The 27102-nt window shown below is 47.5% G+C and overlaps 1 protein-coding gene across 5 annotated transcripts in view; it reads right to left on the bottom strand.

The window, feature by feature from the left end:
• The window catches only part of MARK2 (microtubule affinity regulating kinase 2), a 235390-nt gene that overhangs the window by 9169 nt on the left and 199119 nt on the right, over nucleotides 1-27102 (bottom strand). For all 5 annotated transcript variants that reach the window (XM_088480051.1, XM_088480054.1, XM_088480055.1 and 2 more), the window contains one exon: nucleotides 1092-1136. In XM_088480051.1, coding sequence (XP_088336177.1) covers nucleotides 1092-1136 — 45 coding nt within the window. The remainder of the gene's footprint in view (nucleotides 1-1091; nucleotides 1137-27102) is intronic.

Here is a 27102-nt window from a genome sequence, read left to right as displayed (position 1 = left end):
GGGGCCCTTACAAACTTTTGCTATGAGGCCTTCAAATACTTTGTTACACCCCTGCTCTGAAGTACCTGTTGAACCCACTCCAGAGTACTCCAAGTAGGAATACATTAATTGCAACAGCCCTGTTTGTTCTTTGTATATAGGAAACAATCAGGATGAATATCTTTCAAAGTGTAGGACAGAAGTGACTCAGATGAACACTGCTTTTATAAAGTAGGATTAAGGATAAGATGACACCAGTAAAAAGGACTATGTAAAATAAAGATGGTCCTCTTCAGCTAGCTCCTAGACATCTGTGTTCTGTGGTGTTATAACACACCTCCCTCTGCACTGCCACTATACAAATGGCATTTCCATGTGAAGAGGAAATGTTGACCCATTGATTGCTTTGCAGCATCACTAATGATAACAGAGCCATTGTGTAAATAAAGGCTAATATCTGTCTCTCTAAATATGCACTTTCCCAATAAATGGCTTGGCTTTATGGGTGATCCTATGAAGATGCCAGTGAAAGAGAGATACTGTGGAATTTGGTACAAATTCAGACAAACAAAAATACAATGGAAACTGAAGGACCTGCCCATGTGCAACAGCGCCTCCTTCCATTATCATTAACCATTTGCTTAAAAGGGTTTTGAGCTTTATATGTATTGTACCAATATTAAAAAAAACCTGTTTAGTGCTACAATCCTATTTCTGCCACAAGCTTTGAGATGTTAATGTACACACAACATTCTGTTATACCTGTCCTAGAAATACATAACAGTGAAGTGAAGGAGGGGATACGTTGCTCTGCAGCAGTAACTGTTCACAAGTAGTAATTGTTCACAAGCTATAGAGGACATTAGAATAAAAAACCTCAAAAGTATCATTACAGTGAGCAGGAACAGCTGTGGCTCTGACCCCAGAGGGAAAGAGAAATTAGAAAGAGCCTACAGGGAGAATCAAATAATATGATGTAAAGCAACAGAAGGAAAAAAAAGAACATAAAAATATATAAATACGTTAAAAACAGACTGAAAGGGAAGGTAAATGAGGTAGAAAATTAGATATAAAAGTAAAAAAAAAAAAAAATGGGGACATGGCTCTCTCACCTGGTGCTCTCCACTCGGTCTTTCCCCTCTGGTTCATTTGGGTTCCTCAAAAGAGAGAGGTAAAAAGGTTGTTCAGTGTGTGAACTTTGAACCCTGCAGAGCATCGATTGTCCCCCTTACATCTATGACATCTAACCCCCTTCCCTTCTTAGAATGAGTGAATTGCCCCTTTCACAAAAACTTAAGAACAGTGGGTATCACATGAAAACTTAAATATATTTATATTCAAATACTAATTACATATTTTATTTTATTTAACACTCCTACATCTTATAATTGATACCAATTACACAGTGATTATGGGGCTAATTCTGAGTTGGTAGAAAAGCCAAAAACACAAACAAGTAACTGCATTTAACATGTTGCAATGCAAGGGGTGCAATGACATTTTTTTTTTTGCATGCTAGCAGCTTTTACATGTAGCCTACAAATCCTGGCCACCTTAATTTTTACAACTTTCTTTTTTCATCTTTTTGGATTAATACATAGGAGATGAGACAAAGCAATCAGCCACTGTGTGTTAATGGAAATACATACATTGCATTGGGCACTGCACCCACTGAGGTGGAACATTCTTTCTTTGCACTCTGTGGACAATATATCGTTTATGTTGTCTACACACTTGTGAATATGGACTATGTAGCCTAACTGATGCACCAAAAACTGCAAAATGTGGCAGACTTATTAGGTTAAGAGCCAGCTCTAATAGACCTATTCATATACTCAATGATGCACAGTATCCATAGGGTTTACACACAGTACACATGTATGCACACACATACATACAACGAACAGACATGGATAACCAAACAAGCAGATAATTTCCAATGTATCTGCTGTATTACGGCACATGGTTAGTTCTTAAATCATTTGGAACTCTACAGCAGTTTCAAAGTTGTATTACTACACTTACAATTAATACATAATCAAAGCTTCTAACTTTCACATTGCTTAGCCACATAAAGCAAATCATACATTCACAGGTTTCTATGATGATATATTCTTCAGTAAGTGTAAACTAACTGTACAAGGTCAGCCAGACTTTGCTACCTGGTGACGCCAAATTCCATTTGATTTTTGTTGTACAATTGTTCGTCTGTTTGTAAAGTACATCAAGTGAAATAAAAGCAAACTAAGTAAAGTCACTTATATCCATAATATGCAAGAGCTAAATTGAAAGTGGTATGCAATAGTCCTTCCTCGAGTAATCTGCTTTTTGCAAAGTGCTGGAGTAGCCTAATATCTGAGGTGTGTTTGTGTGTGTGAAGGGGGTGGGGTGGGGATATTAAATGGGCCTGATGATGTAGTAATAGTAAAAAATCAGGAGGTGATATATGTGCATACCAAATATAAAATAGGTTACACTTATCTGTTATCCACTTATAGGTATAAGTCAAGAGAAGACTGAGAAAACAATATAGTGTAGTGCTTCGAACAACATGGAAGTCAGTAATTGTGCAGCAAATTATTGCATTCCAGATAATAGATGAATAAACACATCTCAGTATAGTATTCCTGGTGTTCCTCCAATGTTCAACAGTGAGGATATTCTTGGTCAAGTTTGAACGGCGATAGTGGCTGTGCGACTCACTGCATGACCGGCAGCTATAAAGGTGCAGCATCCCCACCTCTTCCTCCGTTCTCTTGCAATGTTTACATCACACTACAGATGTCAGACAGAATCAAGTCACTAAGAGCCCCGCTGGAGGGCAGTTATCGGTCATCTACATATCACACTACCATAGCACAAAGTATATCCTCACTGTTGAACAGTAGAGTGAACACCACTAAAGAATTTGTTCATTTAGTCGCCAATCAGATCTGCAAAATTTTACTGCACTGGTCAGATACTATATGTAAGCATAATCTATTAATCATGTTATATATTGGGTCAAGGAGTTTCTAAGCTGAGCGTTGTCCTATCACAACCTTTTCAAAGAAAAACATCTATCTATATAAGGATAGTTATGGTAAAACTTACCCTTGTTAACTCTCTTTCTTCGAAGTCCATAGGATCCACAGGGAGACAATGGGGTGTAGGTGGTACTTGGAGGACCGGACACCAACAGCAAAGTTTTTTTCTAACCCAGGATGCTGCAGTCCTTCCCCCTATATGCTGCCCACAGCCTGAAGGCAACTCCGTTTTGTTAACAAGCCCAAGGAAGGAGCAGGAAAAGAGAGAAGGAAGACTGGTACACTGAAGAATCACACTCACACACAGAAGGAAACAAGTGACCAAAAGAAGAAACTCATATAAGCCCGGTGCGTCACGGCGGGTGCCCTGTAGACCATATGGACTTTGAAGAAAGAGTTAACAAGGGTCAGTTTTACCATAACTCTCCTTTTCTTCTTCAGGGTCCATAGGGCTCCACAGGGAGACAATGGGATGTCCCAAAGCAGTTCCCCTAGGGTGGGGACACTCCAGAGCTGAGAGGAGAACCCGGTGCCCGAAGGAAGCATCCGGAGAGGTAAATGTATCAAAAGGTGTGGGACAAAAGACCATGTGGCGCCTTGCATAGGTGTTCGGCAGACGTACCACGGCGGGCTGCCCACGAGGGACCCACAGAGCGAGTAGAATGAGCAGATACTGTAGCCGGCACAGGAAAGCCAGTCTGCGTGTAAGTCTGTGAGATAGTCATGAGAAGCCATCTGGCCAGATTCTGTTTGTTAGCTGGCCATCCCTTCTTGTAGAATCCATATAGGACAAAGAGGGAGGTCGATTTCCTGATGGAACTTAATAGGGTCCACGTAGATCTTCAGAGCACGGACCACATCCAAAGAGGTCTCACCTGCCGAGGTGGTGATTGAAAGGCCGGAGCCACAATTTCCTCATTAAGGTGGAAACGAGAGACCACCTTGGGAAGGAAGCCAGGACGCGTTCGAAGAACAGCCCTGTCTGGATGAAAGATTAGAAATGGGGAGCGACAGGAAAGCGCTCCTAAAGCAGATACCCTACGGGCAGATGCTATAGCCAGAAGAAACAAACCTCGCAGTGAGCCTTTTGATATCTACTGAATCCAGGGGTTCGAATGGAGGTTCCTGAAGTGCATGGAGAACCACTGACAAATCCCATGGAGCCACAGGAGGGACAAAGGGAGGTTGTACACATAGAACACCTTGCAGGAAGGTGTTAACATCCGGTAGAGGAGCAATTCTGCGCTAGAACCAGATGGACAGAGCAGAGACGTGCCCTTTCAGAGAAGCTAGGCGGAGTCAGAGACCCAATCCAGCTTGAATAAAGGCAAGGATTCTAGAAACCCTAAAAACCTGGAGGGTCATAGATTTTAGTAGCACACCACTGGAAAGATGTATGCCACACCTGGGGAACCTGGCAGAAGCCGGTTTACGCGCTCTGAGCATGGTCTGGACCACAGAGCTAGAAAAACCCTTTAGATCTTAGGAGGGATTTCTCAAGAGCCAAGCTGTTAAAGACAGACGGGCCAGGTCCGGATGCAGGCAGGGACCCTGAGACAAAAGGTCTCGTCATAGAGGATGTTGGAGAGGAATGTCTATGGAAACACTTTGAAAAACGGAGTACCAATGGTATCTGGGCCAAGCCAGAGCTACCAACAGGACCGTGCCCCCCTCTTGCTTGAACTTTCGAGAGGAAAGAAGGGAGACTGGAGGAAAGAGGTACACTAAATGGAAGGTCTACCTCACAGATAATGCGTCCACGAAGGCTATGTCAAGGTCCCTCGTCCTGGCCCTGTACACTGGAAGCTTGTGGTTGTATCGTGAGGCCATGAAGTCCACATCCGGTAGACCCCTTTTGTCCACTAGGAGCTGAAAGACTTCTGGATTGAGAGACCAGTCTCCTGCACGCGCATCGTGACGGCTGAGGAAATCCACCTCCCAATTGAGAATCCCCAGGATGAACACTACAGAGATAGCTGGGAGATGGCGTTCGTACATGTGAGAATGCGGGACACTTCTGCCATTGCTGACCGACTTCAAGTGCCTCCTTGGTGATTGAGGTAGGCCACTGCCGCGGCATTGTCGGACTGTATTTGTACTGGTCTGCCCTGAAGGATATCCTGAGCCAGAGTGAGGGCTTTGTAAATGGCTCGGAGTTCCAGAACGTTGATTGGTAGGATCCCCTCGGCTGGAGTCCAGCGGCCTTGGAAGGAGTGCTGTCCGGTCACTGCGCCCCACACGCAGAGGCTTGCATCAATAGTAAGGAGTGCCTAGTCCGGGATCCAAAAGGGTCGACCCTTGTTTAGGTGTGACGTCTGTAGCCACCAGGACAGGCGAACCTCCGGAGAGAGATCTGGGATCTGAGCAGATGGGGCAGCCCGTTCCACCTGGAGAGGATCAGGTGTTGTAGGGTCCTGAAGTGAAACTGAGCGAACTCCACCATATCAAAGGTGAACACCATGGATCCCAAGGTCTGCATTGCAGAGTAAATTGACACTCGGCGACTGTGGAGTATTCTGCACACTCGGTGATGTAATACAGAGATTTTGTCTGCTGTCAGGAAGATTCTCTGAGCCTGAGAGTCCAGGAAGGCTCCCAGATGTGACATTCTTTGGGAAGGGTCAGGGAAGACTGTTTGTGCGTTTGTAGAAAGGCAATGGTTACCTGTAGATGGCTGTGAAGAATTTCCGAGGAGCTTGCTAAGAGCAAGAGATCGTCCAAGTATGGAAGCAGTCTGATCCCCTGACGACGAAGATAGGCAGCCATAACTACCATGATCTTGTTAAAGACCAAGGAGCTGTAGAAAGACCAAAAGGCAGTGCTTGAAATTGGTAATGTTGCTGTAGGACAGCAAACTGGAGATACTGCTAATGAGAAGGCGCTATAGGTACATGTAGGTAAGCGTCCTGAATGTCCAGAGACACCATAAATTCCCCAGGCTCCATAGCCAGGACAATAGAGCGTAGGGTTTCCATACGAAACCTGGGCCCCATGATAAACTTGTTCAGGGACTTGAGGTTGAGGATAGGCTGGTGAAACCCATTGGGATTCTGAACAAAGAAAAGGTTAGAATAATAGCCCTTCCCTCGCTGTGATGAGGGGACTAGAATTATTACCCTAGAGAGCAGTAAGGACTGAATTGCCTTCTGGTGGGAGCAGGACTTTTCTTGATTCCATTGGAGGTGCTGTGCAAAAGAACTGCTGGGGCGCCGCCTTAGGAATTAGAGGGCGTATCCGTGGGAATCCACTTCTCTTACCGAGGCGTCTGATGTGGGCTGACGCCAGAACTGGGAGAATTGAAGAAGTCGGCCTCCCACCCTAGGAGCCCCAGAAAGAGGCCCGCCTCGTCAGGCTGAAGGCTTGCCTCAGATTTGGCAGGTGGATGACTAATAGCCCAGGTCTATTTGGTCCTAGAGGCATCTTAGTGGATGCCGCCTGCCGTGGAAAGCTTTTCACTGGGGATGAAAGGACCGAAAGGTTGACATCCCAGGCTTCATATTAGATGCAGAGGGCAAGAACGCTGTCTTGGAAGCTGCCAAGGTAGTCACAATCTAGTCCAATTCTGGGCCAAACAGGAACTCCCCAGAATAAGGCAGAGACTCCAAAGCCTTTTTAGAGTCTGAATCTGCCTTCCACGAGCAAAGCCAAACAATACAGCGGCTACCACAGAAGCAGCAGATGCCTTGTAACCTAGATCTCCTAAATAGGAGGCTGCATCTCTAATGTGAGATATGTAGGACAGCTGTTCCCTCGAAGCATCAGAAGGAAATGTACAGTATCTCCTGGGGCCTCAACTCTCAATGGCTTTTGCCAACCAGGCTGTAGCCCTGGCATGACGAGTAATAGCTTCTGTAAGAGTATATAGACTTCAGGCAAGCTTCAATCCTTCTATACGTAGTCTCCTCTAATGCGGTTGCAGTATAGATAGGTAAGGTAGCGTTCTTAACTAGGTGTGTCACGTGGGAACCACTGCAGGGGGAACTTCCCATTTAGTGCAATCAGTAGCTGGAAGAGGGTAAAAGGAAAATTAGAGAGTTATGGCATAACATACCTTAGATAACTCTTTCTTCGAGGTCCATACGGTCCACAGAATCTACCTTGGGGGTATGTAGTTGGAGAGATCCACTGCACCAAACAGCTATAGCTTTGAAGCTCCCAGCATGCACTGGTCCTCCTCCCTGTATACCTCGCCTCCAGCCACAGGCATTTAGTTTGTAAACAAACCTAACAGCAAGAGACGTAAAGTGGAGAAGGAAATACAATGTACCCAAGAAACACATTAAAAATACGAAGAGGAAATCAGTGATACAAAAAAGCAAAGAACAGATCCCAACTGAGGCCAGGTGCGTCAGGGTGGGTGATCTGTGGACCCTATGGACCTTGAAGAAATAAAGAGTAATCTAAGGTATGTTATACCATAACTCTGAATTTCTTCTTCAGGGTCCCATTGGGTCCACAGAATCTACCCTGGGGACCGTCCTACAGCAGTTCCTTTAAGGGTGGGGACGCTCCTGAGCAGAGAGGAGAATCCGCCACCCAAAGGAAGCATCCTGGGAGGCAAAAGTATCAAATGCATAGAATTTGATAAAGGTATGGACAGAAGACCAAGTGGCTGCCTTGCATAGTTGTTCAGCTGAGGCGCCATGTCTAACCGCCCACGACGGTCCGAAGGACCGAGTAGAATGTGCTGTCACCTTGTTAGGAACAGGGAGATCAGCCTGTATATAAACTTGAGAAATAGTCGTACGTAGCCAGCGAGCCTAATTTTGTTAGCTGGCCATCCTCGTTTGTAAAACCCATATAACACAAAGAGCGAATCCGATTTCCTGATGGAGCTGGTACGAGCCACGTAGATACGAAGGGCTCAAATCATATCCAGGGAAACCTCACCTGTAGACGAGTTTGAAGACTGAAAAGCCGGGACTACAATTTCCTAATTTATGTGGAAACGGGATACTATCTGCGGAAGGTAACCCGCCTTAGTACGAAGGACATCTCTATTTTGATGAAAAATCAAATATGGAGAGCAAATGGAGAGCAACATGACAGTGCTGGAAAGTCAGAAACTCTTGAGGAGTTGAGGAGATAGCAAGGAGAAAGTGTTCCTTCGCTGTCAACCATCTTAAGTCCACCGACAATGGTGCCACCGGAGGGACAAATGGAGGCTGCAGTCGTAGGACCCCCTGCAAAAATGTTCTTACATCTGTCAGGGGCGCAATTCTGCACTGGAACAAAACTGACAGCAGAAACCTGAACCCTCAACGTAGCCAGGCAAAGACCTAAGTCTAACCCAGCCTGCAGAAAAGAAAGTACTCTTGAAACCTTGAAAACCTTAGGGTCATATTTTGTTTGGGAACACCAACGAAAATATGAATGCCAAATCCTGTGATAGATGCTAGCTGAAGCAGGCTCCCTTAGCTCATCATCATCTGGATCACAAAAAGAGAGATACCATTGGCCTTTAAGATGGAAGCCTCAATAGCAACGCCATCAAAGCCAGCCAAGGTAAATCCGGATATAGGCAGGGACCGTGCACTAGCAAAACTGGTCGTAGAGGCAGTGGAAGTGCCCTGTCTATGGATAGACATGTCAGATCGGAGAACCAATGTCTCCTAGACCAGGCAAGAACTATTAGTATTAACCTGCCACCTTCCTGCTTGAACTTTCTGACGACTCTTGGGAGGAGGGATATCGGAGGAATCAGGTATGCCAACCTGAAGTTCCACCTCACCGCCAGAGCGTCCACAAAGGCGGCTGAGGGGTCCCTCCTTCTGGTGCCGTACCTGGGGACCTTGTGGTTGTGGCGTGACGCCATGGAGGTCTATGTCTGGTAGTCCCACAGCAGGAGTTGAAAGACTTCTGGATTAAGAGCCCATTCTCCGGCATGCATGTCCTGACGACCTAGGAAGTCCGCTTCCCAGTTGAGGACTCCTGGAATGAATATTGACGAAACTGCTGGAAGATGGCATTCTGCCCACAGCAGAATGTTCGCCACTTCTCTCATGGCTGCCGGACTTCGTCCTGAGTCGTCCACCTTCCCTCCCCATCCTCGCAGACTTGCATCCGTGGTGAGGAGTACCCAAATCTGGGACCCATAACGGACGACCCTTGTCTAAATGAGTCATCTCCAGCCACCAAGCGAGGGAGAGCCGAACCTCTGGCGAGACTTTATCCGATGATACTGACCATCCCAATGAGACAGAATCCATTGCTGCAGGGACCTGGAGTGAAACTGGGCATACGCAACCATATCGAAAGTAGTTCACCTGGCAATGCAGGTACTGGGCTCCATGGTGTCCAACACTTTGTTTGCAGAGTAGACTGTGCACACGAGACTGTAGTGCTACAATCTTGTCCTCTGGTAGAGGAATCCTCTGTCACAGAGAGTCCAGCAGCGCCCCCAAGTGCACCATCTGCTGAGTTGGAGAAAGAAAGGACTTTTTCCAATTTATTACCGAGCCATGCTCCTGTTGGCAGACAATGGTCATTTGCAGATGACATTGTAACAACTCCTGTGATTGGACGACCTCCTGATATTAGCACAAACATGGCAGTATCCTGACTCCTTGTCGTCTGAGATGAGCGGTCATCACTGCCATTATTTTGGTAAATGCCCGAGGGGATGTGGCCAGCCTGAAGGGTAACGCCTGAAATTAGTAATGTTGCTGTTCTACCGCCAACCTTAAAAATCTTTGGTGGGATCATGCAATCGGAACATGCAGATATGCATCCTGTATGTCCAGGGAGACCATGAAATTTCCAGACTCCATTGCCAGCATAATTGACCGTAGGGTTTTCATACGGAATATGGGCACATGGATGAATCTGTTGAGAGACTTCAGATTCAGGATAGGGCGATGTGACCCATTTGATTTCTGAACCAAAAACAAATTTGAAGAACCACCCCTTCCCTGTTGCATCACAGGAACGGGGATTATAACTCCTGTCCTCAGGAGGGCTCCAATAGACTCCCAGAAGGCTGAAGACCTGACCGGGTCTAAAGGTAGGGTTGTACCAACAAATCCTTGAAGGGGATGCCTCAGGAACTTGATGGCATAACTTTGGGAGACCACCTCTTGAACCCAGGCATCTGTCGTGGTCTAATGCCAGGCCTGAAAAAACTGTAGGAGTCGGCCTCTAACCCTGAGACGTCCCAGGGGGAGGCCCGCCCCATCAGGCAGTGGGCTTACTTTCTGGCTTGGAAGCAGGACGCTTGGCTGACCAGGACTTCATGGTCTGCCGTCTCCTGTGGGAATTATCCGGTCTAGAGGAAGACTGTCCCTTCGCCCTACCCTCTGGGCGAAAGGACCGAGCTGATGACTGCCTATACTTAGGGGTAGTCGTAGCTGGCAACCCTGCAGATTTAGCCGTCGCCAGGGAAGACACTGTCATCCAGCTCTGGTCCGAACAGTACTTTCCCCACAAATGGCAAGTATTCCAAGGCTTTCTTGGAACCTGTATCCACCTTCCATGTTTTTTAGCCAAAGGGTTCTTCGAGCTGCAACTGAAGCTGCCGATACCCTAGAAGCTAAGATACCTGCGTCCAATGACCGCTTCCCCCATATAAATAGCTGCTTCTCACATCTGACCGAGGGAAGACAGCTGTTCTCTGGTAGCATTACGCATGTTTTCCTCCAGAAACCTTGTCCATTCTTCCACAGCCTTGGCTACCACCCAGGCTACAGCCATAACTGGCCTGATAATAGCTCCAGATAATGAAAACATTGATTTTAAATAGTTATCAAGTTTTCCATCTGTAGCCTCCTTCAATGAGGATGCCGCAGGAATGGGTAATGTAGAGCTCTTGATCAATCTAGTCACAAGAGAATCTACTGATGGGGGAACTTCCGCAAATGGATATCGAGAGGTTAAACTCCTTGTAGTATGGAAATGCTTATTTGGAGTAGACCATGCTTTAGACATGAAATTTGTCAGATGCTCAGACTGAGGAAAATAATCTCTAGCCACCTTTTGACACCTAAAGACCGGAGTCTTAGCTTTCGGTGGCACCTCCTCATCCTCTATACTGAGGACAGATCTAACCGATCTCACCAGAGATGGGATATCCACAGAGGATGGTCTTCTTCCACTGAGTAAGACCCAGAACTCTGAGTATCAGAGTTTGATGACGAGGGTGGATCAGAATCCTGAGGTAATGTCTGAAGAGACCCCTTATATGCCCCTGCCTCTTTACTGCCACTGGTCTATCCGCCTGCACCTGCTGAGGGGCTATAGATGGCAGCATACTCTGACTAGAGTGAGCAGAAGAATCAGTAGGAGGCAATATCGTGGTAGGAGCACGCGACACTGCGACCTTCTGCACCATATGCAACAAAACCTGCGACCAAGACGCCACCTAAGATGGCTCTTGCATAGGTGCAGGTGTACCAGATAGGAAAGGTGGCTATTTACAACAGGTACTACACAATCTATCCTGCACAAAATCCTGTTCAGACAGGCCTGCCAAACAGGATTGACTTGAGCACTGGAGGCTCACCCCTCTCTCACCTTTATCCTCAGACATGCCAAATGTGTGATTGGTATAAGGTGTACATACAGTATAAATGCAATGTGACCCACTTCACATATGAAAACCCCACACACCCTTTCAGAGGGATGAGGAGAAACAGTGATAGATATCTGACAGTTTTGAAAACAAAAGACAGTGTATATACAGCAGCTAGCATGAAAGTCACATACAATGCATAAATAATAACTTGGCTCTTGCAAATTGACTCTGAACCAACTGACCAGTCCCGCCGGGGTAATGGCAGGATATAGAGCGCTATGTATCAGACCCAGAGGAGAGGTATACAAGGAGACAGACCAGACCTCTGAGACAACCCACCTACAGCAGTATGCACAACTGTGAACAGCGAGCGTCTCACACACGAGGTGGTCAGAAGTGGCAACCCAGAGGTGGGAATCCGTAACCGGAAGTTGCGTCTGGGTCGGGGTAGAAGCTGCCGGGGAGATCATCTATCTCCCCTAAGCTGCGATTTTGACGGCACGGGTACGCTGGCTTCACAGTAGTAGACGCTAGCTAGTGCGCTCTAGTGCGTCTACTGCGCATCCCCGGCAACAGACTATATGGCCACGGCCGCCTTTGTGAGTACACGTTACACTAGGCCTTCAACTGCAGCCGCCTCTGGTGCGTCGCCTACACCGAAGGCATGGACTGCGTCACGCACGATTGCCCCCACCAGGAATTGCTTACCTGCCATCTCCGTGAATCCGATCGCAGTCCGGACCCCAGCATCAGTGCTAGCTAAGCCTCCCTGAAGCCCGCCGATATCCCCAGGGCATACAGCGGTACTGGCTTTTCGGCATCAGTGGAGGTAGATGGAGTTGCAGTATCTGCGTCCTATTCGGAACCTAGTACTGCTCAACTCAGAAGATGGCAGTCTCGCTGTTAAACAAGTGTGTCTGGATACTTGCCGCGCACTAAACAAAAAAACTGAATGTCTGTGGCTGAAGGCGGTGTATATAGGGAGGAGGACCAGTGCATGCTGGGAGCTTCAAAGCTGTAGCTGTTTGGTGCAATGGATCTCTCCAATTACATACCCTAAAGGGAGATTCTGTGGACCCTATGGACCCTGAAGAAGAAATCAAGCGTTGGGCAGCTGAAACCTTTTACTTGGCATATTCCATGCTTCACACATAAGAGCAGACAGCTGATCAGAGTGAGGAAACTCATTGTAAAACTATCTTCTGTCGCTTAAATAGTGGCTCTTTTGCCTTAGGAGTGGGTTCTGCCTCTTCTATTTGAAGAACAGATTTTACAGCTCTCACAAGTGCAGGTATATATAGGGGGGCTCCTCCTCTCCCGATGTGGAGTCACAGTGAGATCCTCTGAAGCTAAGCCTGCTAAACAGGACCTGCAAAACACCAGAGTGGGAGCAGCAGGCTGTTTGTTATTCTTGCCTTTGTTAGACATAGCTGCAAGGATCATGTAGCACACAATATGGCACAGTGCAGTGAGCAACCTAGATATATGTACAATATGGCACAGTTTAGTGCGCAACACAGATATATAGTATGTCATAGCCATCACAAATATAGGTAGATGTGAGGTACAATGTACAATACATCAGTATTCCAGGGCTATTATAAAAGAAAGGGAAGGGTATAAGCTGACAGTTGAGAAAAATAAAGAGACAGCAGCACTAGCACAAGTCACATACAATGCAGAGCATACAATATAACTGCAGTGGGCACTATATTCAACTACACAGACCGCAGTGGCTGGTAGGAAACAGCGCTGTATAACCTGGCTCCTGGGAGAGGTATACAGGGAGACTGGACCCAGCATTCCTGGAGACCTGGGGCTGTCGCAGAAAATGGCTGTCGTTAGTCTCCCGCAGTGGAATGGCGCCCTGAGCTTGAGGAGGGGCCGCAGGGAGAGAGCCTTCTCCCCTATGCTGACATCAACCACCAGATCCCTGGCCTTAGCTGTCCCCTGCGCCAGTATAGGTTATACACCTGGTGGTGTAGTGGAGTCCCGGATGAACCGGTGTCCACACCACGTCTGTCTCCTTAGACTGGAGGTTAAGACTGCGCATAGACCTGGGTTCCCGCCTTACCTGTCCCCTTGAGTCCAGGCTGCAGTCCGGGGTCCGAGGAGCTCTGCTAGCTAGGCCCCCCGGCGCCCTGCTGAGAGTTCCTAGCCGAGGGGTGATGGAGCCGCAGGACAGACGTTCAGACGACTGTCTAGCTCTGCTTGCTCCGTATGAAAAATGAAAAAATAAATAAATAAATAAAGCTTGGACTGCTTAACAGCAGCCCTGGGGATCCAGCTCCTGCCAGCAAAACTGAGTTGCCTTCAGGCTGTGGGCAGGTTATAGGGTGAAAGACCAGAGCATCCTGGGATAGAAAAAAGATTTGCTGTTGGTGTCCAGTCCTCCAAGTGCCACATCATGGGACTTCGAGACCTCTCTCAGTTTGGGGAGAGCCAGGCCCTCGGTGGATTTATATGATATACACACACACATACATACATATAATTGATTTATATATATATATATATATATATATATATATATATATAAAATCTATATACACAGTTGTGCCGGCTCTCTGAACAAAATTGTATCAGCGTGGTCCTGTGTCAGAATCCAAAAATTGTATACCTACAAAAGCATGAACGGCACACATTATATCATATATTTGTGTCGTTCATGCTTTTGGAGGTATATATATTAAAAAGACCTCGGTGTCCAAGTCCAATACGGTAATCCGCAATTATATTCTCAAAGATGAGCACAGCACTCAGAGGATTTTATGCAACATGCATAAAAATGTATATTTAAAAATTAATTTCCATCATATCTGTCATCAACATTTTGGTGTGATTACCACAGTCTTCAGGATGAGACACATATAAAAGAAATCACATATATATGCTGAAACTTACAGCAGGTCTACGGAAACTTTCATATATAATGGAAAAGGGTCCCACACTCTATCAGGGCCTGACAAATCCCGGGCGCCAGGTCGCCAAGGCGACTAATATTTTAGACCTGGCGAACGTGATTTCCAAGCCCCCGCAGAGAAGCTCCAATTGTCGGGCGCCCGCTGAAATTTTACCAGCGGGCACCCGACTCCCCGCAGCTGCAGCCGGAACTCACTCCTGAGCTTCGGCCTTCCCCACGGGCACTATGGGAGAGACGTCATGACATCTCTCCCATAGTAATGAGGAGCGGCGACAGCCGGAGCTCACTCCTGAGCTCTAGCATCCGGCTCCCCCCACGGGCACTATGGGAGAGAGGTCATGACGCCTCTGCCAAAGTTCCGAAGAGCGGCAGACGGCAGCGGACGCAGGATCCTTGCCTAAGGTAAGGCTTTTTTTTTTTTGTGTGTGTGTGTGCGCGGCCCACTTAGAGGGGGCTTAGTACTGGGGGCATTATTAGAGGGGGCTTACTACTGCGGGCATGATTAGAGGGGGCTTACTACTGGGGGCACTATTACAGGGGGCTTACTACTGGGGGCACTATTACAGGGGGCTTACTACTGGGGGCACTATTACAGGGGGCTTACTACTGGGGACACTATTACAAGGGGCTTACTACTGGGGACACTATTACAAGGGGCTTACTACTGGGGACACTATTACACGGAGCTTACTACTGGGGACACTATTATAGGGGGCTTACTACTAGGTTGAGGGGCACTGAAAGGGCACGTGTGGTGGTCTATACAAGCTTTCATAATTTTGGTAATGGACGATGGTCTGGCTCCTAAACTTTTAAGGTGGCTACTAGATTTTACAAAAATTTGTCGAGCCCTGATTATATTTATTTATTTATATATATATATATATATATATATATACACACACACACATATTTAAAAAAAAAACAGCCATCACTAGTGCTGAATACGTTAAACATACTGACATGACACACAACTGTGGTTATGTTTATTTTAAATTGTTTCCTATTGTGTAACACAAAGTGACTCAACTCAGTGGTGTGTGTAACATTACAGGCGACAGTCATCACAAGTGTGTGTCTGAGAGCCAGTCACAAGCCGCACAGGTAAATTACACAGCAAGCAGGGTTGGGTACAGGAAGTCAGCCAGGGGCAGCTTAGAGCAATTACACACTGGATATGTGCTTATTCATGTTTATGATTGTTACTGCTCTGACTGGCGTTGTGCAAAAGCCAGAAGGTTTTATTGCAAAGAAGCCATTCAGTTAGTAGAGTGTCATCATACAACTGCTTTAAACCAAGTCAGACAAAGTCTAAATAATTGTAAGTTTGAAGAACAACACAGGTCCAGCAAGTCAGAAAAAACTCCAGCATTGATTAAATGTCTAGCAAGTGTCAGGAAAGTTTAAATAAAAACAAACAAATTACACATGCAAATTTTACAAAGACTGAAATTAAACAAAAATATTTGTGTATGAAACATTGTAGTCCAAATAAAGGGCTCCATTTATCAACATACCTTAGGGGCGATTCAATTCAGTGCAATGTCGAATAGCTCCGGGACGTAGATCCCAGTTTCCGGCTCCGCGCGTGCACTAACAGCATCACAGCTCTCTCAAGTCAGAGAATGCCGGTTACAGCAACTAAACACCCGCCTTAGGGCGCAGTAACCAGCATTTCCCGACTGCAGGGCACAGCGCTGTCAACTGAATAGCTCCGATGCTATTCAAATCGCACTGAATTGAATTGCCCCTTTTATTACCAGAGGCATATTTAGTTTTGTATCACAGCGATACGAAGGAAAATGCCACTGGTATTTATAAAGCATTACTCACCTCTCCAATAGGGTTCAGCGACGCTCTCCCTACCCAGCGACATCTTATGCTCTGTTGCTGGCAGCCTATCGCTGCCAGCGATGGATTTCTGTGTCATGCAGTGGAGACCGTTTCGCCAACTGAAGATGGCGTAAGCAATACAGTGACAAACAGCGGAAATCTTAGATTACCGCTCTTTAAAAATATTGAAAGGATAACACCACCTTTAACAAGTGCTAAAGGACTTATGTATCGTTGGTAAATGGGGTAAGATTAATTGGCAAGGAGATGTGTAAAAATAACACAAGTAGGGGTCTATTAATTATTCTTTTATTTCTACAAAAGTAGGTGAAAATTCTCATTCTCACCTACCATTGAAGAAATTAAGGATCAGAGCCATTCATTATAAACGTAAAGCAGGAGATATCACGGATATATCCTGCTTACCTTTCACTCCCGACCTGGCCTGGATTCCCCATACTATTGTACAGGGACAAAATTCATCAACCTCTAAAAAATATGAGATATGGTAAGAACTTACCCTTGTTATCTCTATTTCTACGAAGTCCATAGGGTTCCACAGGATACCTTGGGGTATAGGTGTGACGTCAGTCATCGGGCACCATAGAGTTAAGCTTTCAGCCTCCCAGGATGCACTAGGGTCCCCCTCCTATACCCCGCCCCCGAGCCAAGGCACCTCAGTTAGTTACCAAGCCATAGGCCGGAGGAGGAGAAGGAAGAGAGAGAACAAAGATCTGGATACACACAAGAATCACACTCTCACCAGAGGGAGACGGAAAAACCGGTGACCAGAGCAAAGCCCATCTGCAGCACAGGTGCGACAGGGCGGGAGTCCTGTGGAACCCTATGGACTTCGTAGAAATAGAGATAACAAGGGTAAGTTCTTACCATATCTCATATTTTCTACTTCAGGGTCCATAGGGTATCCACAGGATACCTTGGGGATGTCCCAAAGCAGTATCCTTTAAGGGTGGGGACGCTCCTGTGCAGAAAGGAGAATCCGCTGCCCGAAGGAAGCATCCTGAGAGGCGAAGGTGTCAAACCTGTAATACCTCACGAAGGTATGGACAGAGGACCACGTAGCAGCCTTGCAGATCTGGACTGCAGAGGCACCACGTCGAGCTGCCCACGAAGGACCCACAGACCTAGTGGAATGAGCCTTCACAGAAGGAGGAACCGGCAGGCCTTCATGAAGATAAGCTTCAGAAATAGCCATACGGATCCAGGCCGCCAAAGTTTGCTTTGAAGCAGGCCAACCCTTTTTATGGAAGCCATAGAGGACAAACAAGGCGTCCGACTTCCTAAACGAAGAAGTGCGGTCAACATAAGTCCTTAAGGCCCGCACAACATCCAAAGTGGCCTCACCCACTGAAAGACCAGGTGAGTTAAAGGCCGGAACAACTATTTCCTCGTTAACATGAAACTGGGAAACAACTTTGGGAAGAAATTCAGGCCGAGTGCGGAGCACTGCCCTGTTCCCATGAAAAATCAAGAAAGGGGTCTACAAGAGAGAGCCCCTAAATCAGAAACACGTCTGGCCGAAGCTATGGCCAGAAGGAAAACAGTCTTAGCTGTTAGCCATTTAAGATCCACTGAGCCCAGTGGTTCAAACGGCGGTCCCTGGAGAGCCCTCAGGACCACAGCCAAATCCCAAGGCGCCACAGGTGGAACAAAGGGCGCCTGAATGCGAAGAACACCTTGCATAAAGGAGCGCACATCCGGGATTGTAGCAATCCTACGGTGAAACCAGACAGGGCCGAAACCTGTACCTTCAAAGAAGCAAGGCGAAGCCCATGATCTAGTCCCGCTTGTAGGAAGGCGAGTATCCGAGACAGACGAAATTCCCGCAGTGCATAACCTCTCGGTCGACACCACTGGAAGAACGTATGCCACACGCGATGGTATATCCTCGCGGAAGACGGCTTCCGAGCTCGTAACATGGTACGCACCACAGAGCTGGAAAACCCCCTGGAACTCAGCATGGCTGTCTCAACAGCCACGCCGTCAAAGACAGCCGAGTCAGGTCCGGGTGAAGACAAGGACCCTGTGACAGAAGGTCCGGTCGTAGCGGCAACCATAGAGGACTGTCCACGGACAGACCCAGAAGGTCTGAGAACCAGTGCCATCTGGGCCACGCGGGAGCTATCAACAGGAGCGTCCCTCCTTCCTGTTTGAATTTCCGGATTACCCGTGGAAGAAGGGAGACCGGAGGGAACAGGTATGCGAACCGGAACGTCCACCGGACGGACAGAGCATCCACCAGAGACACCCCTTCGTCTCTTGTGCGAGACCCGTACACCGGCAACTTGTTGTTGTGTCCCGGGACGCCATGAGGTCGATCTCTGGAAGACCCCATCTGTCCACCAGCAGTTGAAAAAAGTCCGGGTGCAGGGACCATTCTCCCGGATGAACGTCCTGGCGACTTAGAAAGTCCGCCTCCCAATTTAGCACTCCCGGGATGAAGACCGCTGATATGCCCGGATGATTGCGCTCCGCCCATACCAGGATCCGAGAGACCTCCACGAGAGCCGCCCGACTTCGGGTTCCTCCTTGCCTGTTTATGTAGGACACGGTGGTAGCGTTGTCCGACTGGACCTGTACCGGACGACCCTGGAGAACCCGATGTGCCTGCTGGAGAGCATTGAAGACCGCACGGAGTTCCAAGATATTGATTGGAAGCTCCGCTTCTGTCGGCGTCCACCTGCCCTGGAACAAGTGTGGACCCGAAACTGCTCCCCAGCCCCGAAGACTGGTGTCCGTTGTCAACAGGACCCAATTTGGAACCCAGAACGGACGTCCCTTGCTGAGATGGGTCGTCTGAAACCACCAGGCAAGGGACAGGCGAACCTCCGGGGTGAGCACAATTGTCTGGGACTTCAGAGACTGAGGCAGCCCGTTCCACTTGGACAGGATCAGGTGCTGCAGAGGTCTGGAGTGAAACTGGGCATATTCCACCATGTCGAACACCGACACCATGGAGCCCAGTAACCTCATCGCCGAGTGTAGAGACACCCGGCGGCTGTGCAGACAACTGCGCACCCTCGACTGTAAAGCAGAGATCTTTTCCCCCGTCACGAAGATCCTTTGCTGTCCCGAGTCCAATAAGGCTCCGAGGTGCAGAATCCGCCGAGACGGGATTAGAGTGGACTTCTGCCAGTTGATTAGCCAGCCGTGCCGTTGCAGTAGCGCAATGGTCAGGTCCAAGTGGCGTAGAAGGAGCTCTGGAGATCCTGCCACCAATAAAAGGTCGTCCAAGTACGGCAACATGCGGACTCCCTGCAGCCGCAGACAAGCCGCCATGACCGCCATCACCTTGGTGAACACACGTGGTGCTGTCGCCAGGCCAAAAGGTAACGCCCGAAACTGGAAGTGGTCGCTGCGATTGCAAACCTGAGGAACTGTTGATGGCGCAAAAGAATAGGGACATGCAGGTAAGCGTCCTGTATGTCCAATGACACCATGTAGTCCCCAGGTTCCAGCGCCAGAATGATGGACCGTAGGGTCTCCATCCGAAACTTCGGTACCCGCAAAGACTTGTTGAGAGCCTTGAGGTTGAGAATCGGACGATACGACCCATTGGGTTTCTGTACCAAAAAAAGATTTGAATAGAAACCCTGGCCCCTCTGGGAGAATGGAACAGGCACTATAACTCCAGCCTGGAGCATAGTGTGCAATACCTTCCGCAGCTCCGTAGCCTTGTTACGGTCTGATGGTAGACCCGTGGTGAAGAATCGAGCCGGGAGTCTGTGCCGGAAAGAGAGGGCGTACCCGTGGGAGACCACCTCGAGAACCCAAGTGTCTGTCGTAATGACCGACCAACACTGGGCGAACTGCAGCAGGCGGCCTCCCACTTTGGGATCCCCCAAAGGGAGGCCCGGACCGTCAGGCCGCAGGCTTGTCATCTGGCTTAGGGGCCGGACGTCTGGTACTCCATGCCTGCTTCCGGGGCTTGGCAGATTTCTTAGGGCCAGCCTGTCGAGGAAAAGACTGTGGTTTGGGCCTGCCCTGGGCCCTATAAGACCGAAAGGACGATGGTCCAGAACCAGAAGGAGCAGCGGCTGACGGGAGACAAGCCGATTTGGCTGCCGCCAGCATGGCCACAATCTTGTCCAGATCCGGACCGAAAAGAACTTCTCCGGTAAATGGCAACGCCTCCAAACCCTTTTTGGAATCTGCGTCCGCCTTCCAGGATCGCAGCCACAAGGTGCGACGAGCAGCCACCGTTGCTGAAGAAATTCTAGACACCAGAGTACTAATGTCTAAGGCCGCCTCGTTGATATAAGTGGCCGAATCACGGAGATTACCAATCAACTCCACCTGTTCGGCCGGACAGTCGGAATCAAAAGACGCCTCTAATGAATCCGCCCAGCACTCCATCGCTCTGGCAACCCAGCAAATGGCCATAGCCGGCCGTGCTGCCCCCCCCCCCCCCCGCAAGGGAATAAGCGGAGTTCAGGCAGATCTCCACCTTGCGGTCCGTAGCATCCTTAAGGGAGGACATGGATGGCATCGGCAATGTGGCACTACGGACAAGACGGGTCACGTGAGAATCCACCTGTGGAGGGGATTCCCACTTTGCAAAATAATCATCCGCGAACGGATAAGCCACTGCCAGGCGCCTCTGCGGCTGGTATCTTTTGCCAGGCTGTTTCCACGCCTCCTCTAAATGGTCCACTAACTGACCCGAAAGAGGAAAGACTGTGGCATCGCCCTTCACATCTTTAAAAAAGGCATACTTGGATTTAGCTGCTGGGGGAACTTCGTCCTCAATCACCAAGGCTGTGCGGACTGCCCGAATAAGTCCAGGAATATATACCTTGGACTTAGCGTCAGCGTCCTTAGTATGGAGAGGTTCCTGATCGTAAGGATCCAGAATCTCCCCATCATCAGACGTCCCCTCGTCATCCTCATAAGGAGCCGACAGAGACGCCACCGGCCGTTTATGTGGCCGCATCACAGACTCCCTTTGCAACACATCTGACAAGTGCTGTACAGAACTCGTCAGGGAGTTAACCCACGCGGGCTCCTGAGAAACCGGGAGCGGGGAAATAGGGAGACTGTGGGGTACCACCAATTGTCGTGGGAAACCCTGCATGGGTGATGACACCACTGACTGCTGGGACAAACCCATCGGCGGAAACGCGGGCTGCGGAGCTAACTGGCCCACTAAGGTTGTAAGCGCCTGAGCGAAACAAGCCCAGGGCGGCTCCTGTACCGGTGCTGTAACCGTAATAGGCCGCGCCATAGACAAACACTGCCGGCAGAGGCCCTCCGCGCTACCCTCCCCCTCCGCTAACGGTACTTTACACGTAGCACACTGTAGTCGGAGAGGAAAATCACTTTCAGACATGATGGCACCAAGTATGTGACCCCTCTCACCAATTATATATTAAATAGGCGAGAGACCACCCTGCAGCACCGCACCGCAAGGGCTTAGCAGAAAGGACAGGGGCAGTAATAAAGCTGACAGTTAGAAGAAAAGTTACAGACAGCAGCGCTAGCACAGTCACATACAATGCAAAGAAAAATCAATTCCTGCACTAACAGCGCTGATCACTCAACTACGCAGACACAGGGCCTGGTAGGACACAGCGCAGCATACACAGACCTGACCCAAATCGGAGGAGAGGTATGCGGGGGGACCCAGACCACGATGCTTCCGTCCAGCGCTTCCAGCAGCGTTCACCATGCGTTGGAAAGATGGCCGCCGAGGAGCAGAGAGGAGGCTGGCCTGGGGGAGGAGCGCTGTTACAGGACCAGTCGGCAGTGTGCAGAGAGGACTGTGTGCAGCGGGGGAGGCGCCGGCTGTGAGACAGGGAAGGCGCGCTCCCCTGGCATGCATTTAACCCCCGGGACGCAGCAGCGCTACCGCTCTGCGGCGGACCGCTGTCCCAGGGGGTAGTTGAAGCGCAGGTTCAATACCTGGCTCCACGCTGCAGCCAGTCCCCCAGGGAGCCCCCTGCCTGGGGACTCTGGACCATGTGACAGCGGGGACCCACCGCGGGACCCCGCTGCTTACCTGCTGTCCCCCTTGAATCCGACCATGGTCCGGAACATCTGGGGTCACCGCTAGCTGTGACCCCAGATGCTCACCAGCATCCCCGGATCGGTACCGGCGGGGGTGTAGGGAAGACAGCATGGACGTCAGAACTGACTGTCCATGCTGTTCATCCAGATGTGCAGCCACAGCTGCATGAAGAAAAAGCTTCAGGGGCTCTTCTAGCTCCCACTCCAACAGGTGCACCCGACTCCGGCCGGGCACTAAACTAAACTGAGGTGCCTTGGCTCGGGGGCGGGGTATAGGAGGGGGAGGCCTAGTGCATCCTGGGAGGCTGAAAGCTTAACTCTATGATGCCCAATGACTGATGTCACACCTATACCCCAAGGTATCCTGTGGATACCCTATGGACCCTGAAGTAGAAATACTACATTTTGACAGTGGGACTCTTCGCAATCTTCAGATGCTGCCGACTCCCAATCTCCGCTCCATCCCTATGGGAAGGAGTCCTGGGTTGTGAACGTCGTGGTTTCCTGAGTATGTGTGAACCCAAGTTCACACATGCACACTAGCACTACCAAGTCAGACTACGGAAGTACCAGTGATGGTGATCGCAGGGACAGACGATTTTCGGATCAGTTGTCTCCACACCAGAGCAATGTTGAATTGCTTCGGTGTGTTCGTATCCACCGCTGCAACTCACAGTGACTTGGACACTAAAGTAATACTGCTTATAATTTTAGCATAATGAATAAAGAAAATGAGCAAATCCTTACACAGGTATACAAAGTGCCCAGGTGTCTGCGTTACAGTGTACATCTGCTGCACTGTATAGTTACTTACAAAACCCTCCAACACCTGGAAGCTCTGTCTTGTAGACTGGAAGCAACTTGCCATGAATCTAACAACTACAACAAGTCGGTGGCCCCTGTGAATGCAGGTGAGGAAGACGTTGGTGGCTCCTATGTAAGCCGAAGGCAATGAGGACACTGGTGGTCCCAGTGTACGCAGAAGGCGATGATTAAGCTAGTGGCCCTTGTGTGGATAAAGCATCAAAACATACAGAATAGGTCTGGATAATTTTTCTCTATGAAACACCACTCATCATCCAGCTATATGCCATTTTTGTATGCAAATTAAGGAGAAAATTCAATTATCCACCAGTTCTGTACTGTGAAGAACCGGATTAATTGCCTGTGCACATTGTGTCATTTTCATGAAGCGCATTCCAGATTCACTTGCAGTTTAAAAAGAAACGGCACCACGCTGATTAACTCTGCAGTGTGCGCCCTATGTGAAGTGCATGACAGGGTGGGGAAATCATCCAGAACCACAAAAACATTGTAAATAAGGTAGCAGGACAGTATAGAAGTCTGTCATTGGCCATTATGCAAAGTATTGGAGGCAGTTACATGCTGTCAAAAGGTTGATTTTTGCAGCTTTTATAAATGATAAAAAATTATAGCCAGCAAGTGTATTTCAGCAAATAAGTGTCTGGAGAATTTTCTGCTTTTATTTTGGTAGCAGAGGGCACATTAGCATATCTCTATAGTGAGTGAGTATGCAAGTTCTTTAAAAAGTTTGAGAAAAAAAAATAAAACTTGCAACTTCAGCCGTCAAATTCAGAAACACCTTGTGCATTAACAGCACACCTCAACATACATGTCCCACATCATTTAACCTATTTTACTGTTTTCTAGTGAAAATTACATGCATTAATTAACTAGATTTTACCAGTTGTAAACCTCTAAATAAATATATGGAGGGGCGTCCCAGGGGTACTGCACAGTGTCCCTGCAGTTTTACCTTAGAGAATTTATTCAGAACATCTGCAATACAGAAGTTATATACACTATGCAACAATAATAAAAACATTATACTCAATAAACAAACATCTATATAGTGTCAGGTTTCAATCGATTGAAATCAACCTTTAGTAAATGTACCCCTTAGTACAGCTACAGATATGTTACCCAATTAAGTCGAATTATCAGTGCTCCTGAGACTACCATGGGTTTTAGAATATTTTTGTCGTCATTTATAATGTCAAAATGAAAAAGTTATGGTCGTAATGCTGAACCATTCTCAGCATTTTGACATTGACCATGTCGACAATCATTATGTTGGCACTGGGGAAATGACAACATGATTAGAATGTTGACATACCAGTGTGTCCTGGTGCAGCGTCTTCACTTACCTGGTAGCAGATCTCCGGCGTGTCTTCTGGGTCCATCGGTCAGGTGATCATGACTTCTGAGCGTTATGGAACGGTTCCAGCGGTGAGTAACCCTAACCCTCCAGCAGCCTAACCCTCCCCCCTAGTGCATAACCCTCCTGCTCTACTCCTGCATCCAGATAGTAAGCCTCCACTCCGTGCAGAATGTTGGCATTTCACATGTCAACATCCCGAATATATGTGTACTTTACACAGGGTGACTGTTATATGGCTCAGAGAAAAATGTTTTACATCACTACGAACAGCCCCTCTCCCCTCGATGATATACAGTAAAAGCCCCAAATATGTAATGCATCCCATACACACAAATTCCTAATTTCAGAAAAAGGAAGAAGGGGTGCCAGTGTAATCTGGGGAGTTTGAGAGAGACTTTCATTCATTCATGCAAGAGTCTGATCTGTTCTGTACACACAGAACACCGGCTTCTCATCTGATGACAAACCGTATTGGAACCCAGTACCATGAACCAATCTAATAAAAACACACTGGAATGCTTCATTTCTCTAATAACCATCATAGCATTATTTGTTGGACACAGTCTTAAACAAACAAGCATATTTTCGAACACCACCGATACATGTATTTAGAGCTGCAACTGAAGAAAATATCACTAGTTGCATATTGGCCGCTATACAGCTTGACATTTTCACAAATACACACTAGAACCATGCATACACATAATTCTACACACAACACACTGCATTTCCTAGGTCTAATAACTTCCTGCATGCTCACTGGCCTACAAGCCCCAGCAGTGAAGGGGCGTAACTATCAGGCATCTCTAGTAGTATTGGTAGGGTGTACAGAAAGTCAGGGCAGTGAACACAAGAGAAAGCTAAAGAGGAATACATGCTGACACAAGAGACTGGAAGTACTTCATTCACACACAACTACTGGAGCATAGACATCACATTTACATACACAGCAGAGAAAGGTCAGTATGATCAGGAAGGATCTAACAGTGCGAGTTATTGTGAACTTAATAGTGGCATCTGTGACATTTTCCTTCTGCATCAAAAGGACAGGTTCACCATAGAAAGCAATTTTTTTCCCATTAAGTATACCTTTAACAGATCCAGAAAGTATATTTTTAAAATACAAATGCTTGGCCATGTTTCACGGTTGGTTAGATATATTGTATAGCAGAGTGTATCCAACACTGAAGGCTCTCCCCCCTTAATTGTGAGGAGACCATAGACATTGTATCCCCATTACTGGCACAACATCAGGTTTGAAACGATCAGCACAAATAGCACTTTCCAATATTTCTGGTACAGTGAAATGACATGAGGCGGATGGGCATATCTAGAGAGTGTTTACCTGTGGTACTCTTTGCTAGTAAATGTACCTAACCTTTCATGTTAACATTTAGAGAGTTATGTGCATTAACAAAGCAGACTCAATGGCTCTTTTACATTAATTTTCACATTACTAAAAAAAAAAATGGTAGAAAAATAAGTCCATAAAATTAGACTATACTTTAAAATCAGAGGTGTTTACTTTTGGCTCTACAGCTGCAGACACCACAATAATAGGCTAGACAAAGCCTAGGGTGTTTATTATGCCCAGGTACAGTGTATACACAAGTCATCTTGCCTGGACTTCAAGAACACTGCAGTCCCTAGCATAGAAGTGCAAGAATATACCTGAAACCTGACAATTTGCATTCTACATTTCACCAAATAAACACCCTTTAATGATAAATTACCTTATTGTTACTTAATTCATCCTATATATATTTTCTTTAATAATTTACTTTCCCCCCAAAATGTCAGGCTTTTAAATTCTGATTTACAAACACCAGTGTGAACCCTATGTTACAGTCAGCACAAGTTGAAGCAGCTGATACAGCCCCCTCTCAGTCTCTCCGATGCAGTAAGCTGGCCGTGTGTGTGCGGATGACTCCTATATCCATGCGCAGAGCGATCCCGCACATATCCAGGTGGCAGGTATGGAGGGTGAGAAGCACAAGTACCTGGGAGTTTGTGTATGGAAAAGTACAGGAAAAAAAAAAGAAGACACAAGACCCACTCTACGTTCTCTGAGGAAGCTGTCAGAATGCCAAGCACCAAATGAGGGGGGAACACTTTAGAACACTGCAGAAGCTGATAGTGCTAAACTAAAGTGTTGTTTTTTTGTATACAAAATAATTTTGCCATTACAGAGCATATTATACTCATGTAAATTGTCTAGGGAATCATTAAAAATGTGTATCTATAGTTATTCCATACAATGGTAAATTACACGCACTGCTTGTGGTGACTGGGCCAGGGTTACCATAGTATATTAAAGTGAAGGATCTGTGGGGAAGGTGAGTGAATAGCAGCTCTCTGGCACAAAGGGTAGAAAAAAGGGCAAAAACTTTCTCCAAAAGCACATTTCTAACTGCAGTGTGCAAAGATTGTTACATCAGAAAGGACCTATAATGCCGACAGCATGAGGAAAGAAGTAGCAGAGGCAGTAACAGACCTGGAAATGAACAGCTACACCTAGGAAAAGACAGACAAGAGACATGAGGCAGCTCAGACACTTGTCAGGTGCATTTGGCACTAACTACAAACTGAAAAACACAGCCACTACTTTATAGTGGCCAACAAC

The sequence above is a fragment of the Taudactylus pleione genome, unplaced genomic scaffold (genome assembly GCF_031769625.1).
Source record: "Taudactylus pleione unplaced genomic scaffold, aTauple2 ptg000250l, whole genome shotgun sequence".
Lineage (NCBI taxonomy): Eukaryota > Metazoa > Chordata > Amphibia > Anura > Myobatrachidae > Taudactylus > Taudactylus pleione.
Note: the sequence above shows the minus strand (reverse complement) of the source record. Positions and strands in the feature narration are given on the sequence as shown.